General features: G+C 39.6%; 1 protein-coding gene across 5 annotated transcripts in view; it reads left to right on the top strand.

The window, feature by feature from the left end:
- Window positions 1-9,810, top strand: part of col18a1a (collagen type XVIII alpha 1 chain a) — a 75,557-nt gene that overhangs the window by 52,455 nt on the left and 13,292 nt on the right. For 3 of the 5 annotated variants that reach the window (XM_023423167.2, XM_023423164.2, XM_023423163.2), the window contains 14 exons: window positions 973-1,051; window positions 2,827-2,883; window positions 3,804-3,934; window positions 4,606-4,632; window positions 5,071-5,277; window positions 5,517-5,543; window positions 5,717-5,779; window positions 5,916-5,993; window positions 6,117-6,167; window positions 6,911-7,033; window positions 7,160-7,222; window positions 8,068-8,112; window positions 8,896-9,027; window positions 9,223-9,294. In XM_023423167.2, coding sequence (XP_023278935.1) covers window positions 973-1,051; window positions 2,827-2,883; window positions 3,804-3,934; window positions 4,606-4,632; window positions 5,071-5,277; window positions 5,517-5,543; window positions 5,717-5,779; window positions 5,916-5,993; window positions 6,117-6,167; window positions 6,911-7,033; window positions 7,160-7,222; window positions 8,068-8,112; window positions 8,896-9,027; window positions 9,223-9,294 — 1,155 coding nt within the window. The remainder of the gene's footprint in view (window positions 1-972; window positions 1,052-2,826; window positions 2,884-3,803; window positions 3,935-4,605; window positions 4,633-5,070; window positions 5,278-5,516; window positions 5,544-5,716; window positions 5,780-5,915; window positions 5,994-6,116; window positions 6,168-6,910; window positions 7,034-7,159; window positions 7,223-8,067; window positions 8,113-8,895; window positions 9,028-9,222; window positions 9,295-9,810) is intronic. The other 2 variants (XM_087178462.1, XM_023423166.2) reach the window with 1 other exon arrangement.

Genomic DNA, 9,810 nt, shown 5'->3' with positions numbered 1-9,810 from the left:
CATCATTCAATTATTCCTGTTGCTTCTCACCTTCTTCATGCTGTGTTTTTAGTGGCATGAAGACTGTTGGCACACTGAAGGCTGACCTGTCTTTCTTTCGTCCACAAAACCTACCCACAAACACACTTTACTATAAAGGGCACACAAAGCAATTTATTAAGCTATTTCAATGTGCAATAATTAATTTAAATGGTTAATACAGTAGTAAAAAGTGAGCACAAAGGTCAAGGAAAAGGGAGATTTGGGCAGAAAGAGCAGGTATACACACAAATACACACACACACTCCATGTCCTTCCATGAACTCAACCTCTTTTATTTGGTCATGGAGCTTTACTTGTTCAGCGGTGCAGGTTAAAAGAGAGGTTTAGAGTAGCAGCAATAGGATGACCCCACATATATACAGTACACATAAATACAAAGATGTGATTTGTTAAATAAACTCAGTGATTGAACTCCAGGTGTTGCTATAACTCTGGGTAATGACATGTTGTAGCTGCAGACTAGATCAGTGTGACAGACCAGAGGCTGTGTTCCCTGACAGCCCTAATAAGGTTCACATGTGATGAGTTTTGCAATAGGACCCAGGCATGAGATGTCTGACTTTTCCAAAAAAAAAAAAGAAAGAAAAATGTTTTGCTCAGCCCTTGGTTTGCCATGCACATGTTGACTCAGTCATGTTTAAAATATGCTTGTTGTAGAGCTGGGAAACATTCGGTTAGGAAGAGCACAAACTATAAACATTAGTGGAGTTGAATGGTGACACAGGGCGGAAACATGAGTCATTTTTGTTGGGATTGTTTGGGATTGATGGGAACAAGAACAGCATTTTCCCATGCAGTGACACGGTTCCTACATTGTTTCTAAGGCTCCACAGTGTAGCGGAGATACCAGTGGAAATATGGCCTTTAAATGCCATTGTTTGCCCTTTTTAAATATGTATCTCTCTCTGTTGCATGATTGTTTTCCTGCAGACTACTCCTCCTTCCTCTCGGCCCATTCAGCAGCCACCGGTCATCAAGAAAGAGGAGGTGTCTGTTACAAGAGAGACAGGTGAGTTAACTTGTGACAGTCAACACTTTCTGAAAAACACACAGTTTTTCTCAAGTTAGACCTTTGTGATTGCAGAGAGAGCTCAACACCAACTTGAGATGGAATATACTTTGTATTTCTGTAATCTTTTCTTTTGTACAAGGCAGGAGTTTGTCAGTTAAAAAATTGAATGCATCTCTGTTTGAGTGATTACACAGATGCCTTTAGATCTGCCGGAACAGATCCCTTGCTGTTTTGTCGGTCATTCATAATTTTTTCCATTTCACTTTAAAAGATGGGAAATAGATGTTGTACTTCCACAGGCTGACAGGTGACTAACTCAACTGCTGGGTATGGAGGAGAATGTTTATAACAGCACATGCTTTAGATTCACTGACACATGTCTCCATCTAGTGGATATCAGGTGTAATGCGATATGGGGAGCGGTGATCCCTCATTTGTGAGGAGCACTCTACATTGCTTGCTGTGTAAATTACATCAAATTAAATCATTTTCACTGAGTGATTTAACCCATACTACCATTATCTGAGAATCTGTTATTTATTTCTGCTGCTATACTCCACTTTCTAATTTTCACATAATATGTTTGTGGAAATTGTATCAAGTGTTAAAGCCATGATGTGTAGAAGTTGAAACATCTCCACCATCCAGTGGTGGTATCAGGAATTACACATTTGGCAGGTGTTTTATGGTTTATTGAAAACCTATCTCAAACATACAGTACCAAAAGTCAAAAGTTTGGACACACATACCCGTTCATGGGTTTTTCTTTATTGTGAGTATTTTCTACATGTTAGAACAAGACTGGAGACATCACAACTATTAAATAAACACATATGGAATTATGTAGAAAACAAAAGTGTTAAAACAAAAACAAAAGAAGTTTCATATTTTAGATTCTTAGTAGTAGCCACCATTTACCGTGATGACAGCTTTGCATTGTAGTGGTATTATCTTAACGAGCTACATGAGGCAGTCACCTGGAATGTTTTTCATTTAACAGCTGTGCCTCGTCAAAAGTTAATTAGTGGAATTTCTTAATGTGTTTGACACCATCAGTTGTGTTTTGGTAGTGTTGGTATACAGTAAAGAGCCCTATTGGACAACTGTATTAATCCGTATTACGTCAAGAACTGCTCAACTCAGTAAAAAGAAACAACAGCCCATCATTACTTTCAGAAATGAAGGTCAGTAAGTCCAGAAAATTGCAAGAACTTTGAGTGAATCTTCAAGTGCAGCTGCAAAAACCATCAAACGCTCTGATGAAACTGGCTCTCGTGAGGACCGTCCCAGGAAACGAAGACCAAGACTTACCTCTGCTGCAGAGGAGAAGTTCATTAGAGTTACCAGTCTCAGGAATCGACAATTAACAGCACCTCAGATTAGAGGCTACATGAATGCTTCACAGAGTTCAAGTAGCAGACGCGTCTCAACACCAACTGTCTGGAGGAGACTGCACGAACCAGGCCTTCACCGTCGAATGGCTGCAAAGAAACCACCACTGAGGGAGGCCAGTCAGAAGAAGAGAATTACTTGGGCCAAGAAAACACAAGGAATGGACATTAAACCAGTGGAAATCAGTATTCTGCTGCCACAGTATCTTTATGGTTTACAGTACCTCATTAAGTTACTACAGTAGTGATTACATAGAGACAACAATACAACAAAATAAAAAAAGAATAGCTTACCTCATGTACTTGAGAATTCAAGTCACTGACTGAAAATACTTTTAATGTGGAGACTTAATTTAACATTGTCTTTTGCCTTGTGTTCAGCAAGTGACTCCCAGCACGTTTCTGTTGAGTCCAGTCCTGGACTTCCTGGGTCACCAGGTGGGTCAGGGAGTTCAAAACACAGAGACAACCATCCGGATCTCCTGTGTTTTTTTTTTTCGTTTTTTTTTCTTTTTTGCATGAATTTATTTACTTTACATGGTGGTGGACATGTTTGTATATACTGTAGGTCAGCAGAAGTGAAAAATTAGGATGTTCAGGCTGTAATCCCCTGAAAACCCACAGAGTAAACAGAGGAGCTCAACTGAGGAAGCAAGTGATTTTCTCATGGATATTAAAGCATGTAAAACAGTGTATGTTGCATGGTCTGGATGTCTGTTTCTAGGAAAAGGATAGAGAAAATATTTTTTTTTGTTTTGGATTGGAACAGGTAGAACTAGCATTGCACACTAGCTGAGGTTATTAATGCTATGACGTGTAGCATTCAAATGCATTCAGTGAATTCTGTGCTTATTTATCCCTTCAGAGGCATGGGATCCATTTTTCTGCTGCTTAATTCTAACCACTCAACTGAAGCATTGCACAGGCCTACCTGCAGTGGACGTCATTTTGCTGTGCATGTCAGCAGTGTTGGAGATGGGTGATTTCTACACAACTGAAGAAGGGAACTGCATTTCATGCGGTCTCTACTGAAAGTGACATATTCAGTTGGAAGGGTGCAAAGTCAATTTGCGTCACACCAGAAAATAAATATCAGGATGGTGATGCATGCAGTTGTGGGAAGGTGTACTCAATTACCACCTCGAAACCTTGACATGGCCTATAAATTGCTGTCGTGTGCACTGGGATTTTTGCTACATCGAGCAAAAAGTCATTTTCTTTTCCTCTTTTCTCCTCTTCTTGTGGGCGCAGGAAATGTCCTTTTTGTTGTTTGGGATGTGGGATACAGTCGTTAATCATTTCTGAAAGGTCTTTTCATGAGGGCATCAATGACTCTGTCCTTTGTCGTTGTTTTCCAGGAGCAGTTGGGTCTAAAGGAGAGAAGGGTGACCAAGGGGATAGAGGAGAGAAAGGAGATAGGGGTCCAATTGGGCCGAAGGGAGAATCAAGCTCTGGCTCCAGTTCCCGGGGGGGTGCCCGTGGAGAGAAGGTTTGGATCTTTTTTTGGATGGAATATATGTACCAGACAAGTAATTTGTGATATGTGGTTTGAGTTGGAGTGGAGTGCACGGAGGATGGAAGTAACATGAGCTTTGGTGAAGTGTTCCAAATGAACACTAGAGGGAGCTACAAGTCCTAATTTAATTCAAGCATATGCATCATATGTTTTATGAATATATATTTTTCTAATATTTAAACAATGGAACAGAAACTGTTAAATTTGCAGTATGACATAAGAAAAATACAAGAAATAGTTAAACATAACTTATTTCCATTGACCATCAAAAGTTACGTTCTGAGTTATGTTGAGGCTCAAGTATATGACAACAACAACGATGATGATGATGATGATGTTAATCAGGGTACAGTTAGAAATACTTTAACAGGCTGGTATTACAGGTAAGAGGATTCGATACTACACTAATTAAATTAAACATTTTAGAACAAACATTTGAGCGTGCAGTTCTGTAACTCAGCAGAATTTGATTTCCACTGGTGCTACCTCTAATGACAGTGGATACATTCAATATGACTGAGGTATTTTAGGTGAAATATGTCTGTGAATATTTGTGTAAGTGTCTTTTTGTGTTTTGGGTTGAAATCTAACAGCCAATCAAATCTGTTGGCACTGACTTCGCTGTTTCTTCTTTGAATTATCAGGGAGAACCAGGGGAGAAGGGAACTAAGGTACGTTACAAATGGTCTCTTTTTTTGAGGTGACTTCGATTTTAATTCTCTAAGGCTTAGTTAACAAGATGTTTTACAGGTTACTTAATATTAAATAATTACCTTTTGTCTTTGTCACTTACTCTTCTTCATCAACATGGCCCGTTTGCTTTCTAGATGAGACAGGTTTTGTGCAGAAACAGTGGACTGATCTGTGATACTGGTGTTTTACAGCTTGTTATTTCGTCCCTGACTTGAACAGCTCTGTTAATACAGTAATGTACAGTAGGGGATTTTCAGTAGTGTTTTTCTCAGTGTGTTGGGTTCTGGTAAAGCTCCAGGAAGACATGGCTCAGAAAAATATTACACCTTGAAATGACAGATATGGAGAAGCTTAAATTTTTAATTTCTCCTGTCTAATCAAAGTCTCAGTTCACTCTGATGTTTCTTCATCTCCAGGGCAGTGCAGGCTTTGGATACCAAGGAAAGAAGGGTGATCCCGGCCTCCCTGGGCCCCCTGGCCCCCCTGGCCCTCCAGGGCCCGCAACTGAATTTTCAGTTGGCAATGACGGCTCAGTTGTTTCAAGGGCCCCTGCACCCCGAGGACCAGCTGGACCACAAGGTGTCCCAGGCCCCCAGGGACCACCGGGAGCTGATGGAGAGCCAGTTAGTAGACTGGAGATATATTTTTTACTTGGCAACACTAAATACAGTTGTGCTGTTTTTGTTGAAACAACATCTACCGTGTTTGTCATAGTTTACGTGTTGAGAAACTGTTTCACTCTAAAGTTTCAAACATTTTCTTTTTAAAAGTTGGAAAATAGAGTTAAATGTTATTTCGGCCGATTTTACCTGTATTATATATCAGTAATTCATTTATTTTATTTTTTATTTCCATCTCGCAGGGTGATCCTGGTGAGGATGGAAAAACTGTAAGTTGTTTTTTTTGTTTGTTTGTTTTTGCCCTGCACAATACAAAGAACACTGATCAATGACTCATATCAACAGTCAAAACACTGTGTGATGATGGGTTGTGAAAGTAGAGACCTTTTCTTTGTTTACCTCCCTGATGTAGTTCACTTACATTATGGTTTCTTCAACACAGGGTCCTGATGGACCTCCAGGCTTCCCAGGAACCCCAGGTGACCCAGGAACCAAAGGAGAGAAGGTAAGATGCTAAGTTACAGAAAAACATAAAAAACAAAAAGTAGAATAAAGTATAATAAAATAACATGAAATAATCTGAGTTTAAATCTCTGTTGTAGGGTTAGCATATCTTGTCTTAATGAGTCTTGTTCATGCAGGGAGACCGTGGAGAGGGTCAACCTGGCCCCAGGGGACCCCCAGGACTCCCTGGACCTCCCGGACCAGGATATAGATCTGTGAGTCAATCTTGGCCTCAGTCACATGCTTGATAACATCTAGAAACTATTTCAGCAGAAAACCACCTACTTATGTGAATCATTTGTTGAGTAATTCAACTGATTTCAACTGATTGATTTCAGACCTTTGTGGACATGGAAGGATCAGGGTTCCCTGACTTGGAATCTATCCGGGTGAGGAGCATTCACAGTTTTGTTTGAAATTTGTTGGCTTTAAACACTCAGATCTGACAATCTTATATTGTGGATAATCTTACTTTGGCATATGATCTACTTTTAAGATGAATCATACAGATCACATCCATAAAAGGTGCTATGTTTAGATATATTTAATTTATAAAAGGTTCAATCACTGCTACCCAGCGCATTGTTAACAGTTAAACAGCTAGTCTGCTAACTCAAAGACAGTGGAGTTGCAGTCCATCTGTGGGATGAGAAACCCAAGGTAGGACGAGCCGGGGCGAGCTGGTCAGCAGCGACTGAACTTTTAAATTTAAGTACTTACACATAGCAGCTCATAGATGAATAACTGCGCTGTCCAAACGAATACTCCATATGAACTAAGCAACAAGTGAGATTGGTTTGAATCACAGTTTTTATACAGAAGACAGTATTGTGGGCAAAGAGTAGCAGTGAGCGGACAAACATCAAAAAGAAGCGTCATAGTGGCAGAAAGATACAATGACAACTTCTTTACAAAAGATTGTGATCTGATGTGTTGGCCTGATCTACCCCCGGTTTCACTGACTGTAATAAGTTTGTGTCCTGACTGTCAAAATCGACGCATGAAGAACATGAATTGTTGTTGAAAGATTCTATTTCTGCTTCATTCATCTTTTATGCAGCTACGAATCTTTGATCTGCAAAGACATCAGGGATTACAGTAAACTGATTATACAGTATGTTTTTTGTTGTAGGGACTGCCTGGGCCTCCAGGCCCCCCTGGTCCACCTGGGCTTCCTGGTCCCTCTACAGCTGGCCCAGCAGTGAGTCCTGGGGCATTAGGACCTCCAGGAAAGGACGGGGCGCCCGGTCAACCTGTGAGTGTCAATATTCTTGTCTCCCAAAACCACTGGACCGATAACTCCCTAAACTGCACATTAGATTGCACAGTCTAACCAAATCAACAACTGCTGTACACCTGAACCGAATCATTTGACCTCCAGGGTTTGCCTGGTTTACCGGGTACTGATGGCCTCCCAGGAACTCCTGGTCCCAAGGGAGAAAAGGTAATGTCCTTGTTTTCGTCTCCAAAAATACCAGAATCTAATTTTTAGCATCTCTGTAACTTCTGTGTAGAAATGACATGTTGACAATACTGTTTAAAGTCAAACTGAAATTAAATGTAATTTTTGCAAAAAAATAAAATAAAAGTAGACTTGTTTTGACTTGTACTTACTAGTTCAAAACTGTTATTACCAAACAAATAATATTTTTTATTTCTTCCGTGTGATTATCACACCTGCTACTGTTTTCCAAGGGTCATGGTTCCTGATAATAATTTGCAATATGTGTGTGAACGGCCACACTTCAGTTCCACTGGGCACACAGGCCATTAACCAACCTGGGGACTGATGTTGTTGGCGGTTGTTTAGTCCCATTACTCTGTGTGACACAATTCATGTCACAATTTGAATCTTTAGGTAACATTAGAAGCACTTGAGGTGGCAGGAAAACCTGTTGCTGAGACTTTTGATAGTCTGGTTATTTGCCTCTTCCTTTGTGTAATGTGGGATGAACACAGCACTAAATGAGCAGGAGCTGCTGATGAGCAGGTGGTAAAATAACATGAATCAAAAGTAATGACTGTAGGAATCATTGCTAAGAGGTAGGCTCCATGTTCCTGCTAGAAGACAAACCTCCCAAATGCTGAATCTTGTAAGGAATCAGATGTGTTAAAGAGCTAAATGTTAAAAAATGATCTTATATAGCCTTGTCTGAGAAAAAGGAAAAACAGCTTGTGTCTACATTTGTAGGCGGTACAGAACTCTGATATATTGTGGTCAGTAGCACACGTCTTCTTTGTATTTATATTCATATTTCATCTGATAACACGTCCTTTTTCCTGCCTTAGGGTGATTCAGGCGAGCTGGGTCTTCCAGGAGCAGTTGGAGAGAAGGTGCGGATTTATGACTTTAATTTGTTTACTTTTTTCTTTTTTCTTTTTTCTTTTTTCTTTTTTCTTTTTTCTTTTTTCTTTTTTTTTACTCTGAAGTAGCTGACACTTTACAGTTAGATCTATTCTCCAAAACAAAACCAATCCAAATGACCCTTGTTGTAACCAGTAGTAGAGAAGACTTCATTAGAAATAAGCCTGTGAAGGAACATAAATTCAAGTGTAAGTCAAAAATTCATGTGCTTTTGGGATACCAGACATATGTAATGGTGTCCACTTAACAACTAGAATGACATTCATCCAACTATTTCTAAAACTTTCCCTTTCATTTCTCCAGCCAAGCTCCTACGTTTCTTTTCTCACCAATCTGCTGCCTCACTATTTATCCTCCTCCTACTCTAAGCCTTCCCATCTGCAGGTACACGTCAGCTATCAAAGGGGATTTGTGTCTTCTAACAATATGCAAATGTTTGTCAAATATTGTCAGCTACAGACTTGACTTAAAGTTTAATCTGAGTGCTGGCTATGGTTTGATTTAACATTTAGTGACATCTGAATTTGGTCTCAGAGAAATTAGCATGGGTGTTTTTGCAGTTTTCCGATGTCCTTTCAAATACTTACTAGTACTGGTAACTAAAAGCTGCATGACACAGGTGACACTTAAAACATGACCTTAACATGTTTACATGCACTTCACTATAGATAAAACATGTGTGTTTGGTTTTATTTTAGGTTTTATTTATTTATTCTAAACACTGATTTTACTTCTGTCCTACCATCCTGCAGGGAGCTCCAGGAAACCCTGGTTTACCGGGACCTGCAGGGGAGCCTGGACTGGCAGGTCTGCCTGGACCCATTGGACCAGTTGGGCAACCTGGACCTCCCGGGCCTCCTGGACCAAGTTATCGTGTTGGATTTGTAAGTTCTCTTTGAGTGTGTCAGTGTGTGTCAGATACACAGAAGTGAAGCTGAGTTACAACATCACTTTGTTTAAAATATACATCAGTGAATCTTATTTGTTTAATCAGAATTTAATCTCAAATTACAAGAAAAAAGACTGAAAAAAAATGTGTTTTTAAGAGCTTGTTGTAAAATCTTTATTGGTGTTTGAAGGATGACATGGAGGGCTCTGGTGGAGGTTTCACCAATGGATTTCCTGGCGTCAGAGGACCAGAAGGAAGTCAGGTCAGTCCTGCATAGTAAGACTTAAGGTCCTGTGGAAGATAATATCTCTCTCTTAATATTAAAGGCAAAGTTTAAAATGAGTAAAAGTTCCTCTTGAATATAGTTTTAGTCTCCCTATAACAAACCAGAGTGAGTCTCTGATCAGCAGCTTTAAAGGAACAAAAATATCTGGAAGTAAGAACAGTGTTTCCCATTTTCCCACTTGAAATGGTTTCTTATGGCAGCACTATTATGAATTTTGAAACAGGGTAAGACATCTGTGACATGAGCTCATCCCCACAGATGGCCTCATTCATAAAGAGCAGCATGTTACATTTTTAATTTAAATTTCATTTTAAATTCAAATGATCAGTCACTTTAGTCTTATTTGTATTACTTAGTTAATCGGTTTTTGAAGAAAGTTTGTTCAGTCCTATTGGCCACTTGGTTGATTACATATAAAGCCAGGTAAACAGGTGACAGGTATGGCCCGCAGACCTGTGTAATCATTTTACTGTGTTTTGAGTACAGTTTAAT

Source organism: Seriola lalandi, unplaced genomic scaffold (assembly GCF_002814215.2).
Source record: "Seriola lalandi dorsalis isolate HSWRI2012SDOR001 ecotype SW California unplaced genomic scaffold, Sedor1 jcf7180002054689, whole genome shotgun sequence".
Taxonomy (NCBI): Eukaryota; Metazoa; Chordata; class Actinopteri; order Carangiformes; family Carangidae; genus Seriola; species Seriola lalandi.
The sequence above is the reverse complement of the archived record's forward strand: the minus strand, read 5'-3'. Positions and strand labels throughout refer to the sequence as shown.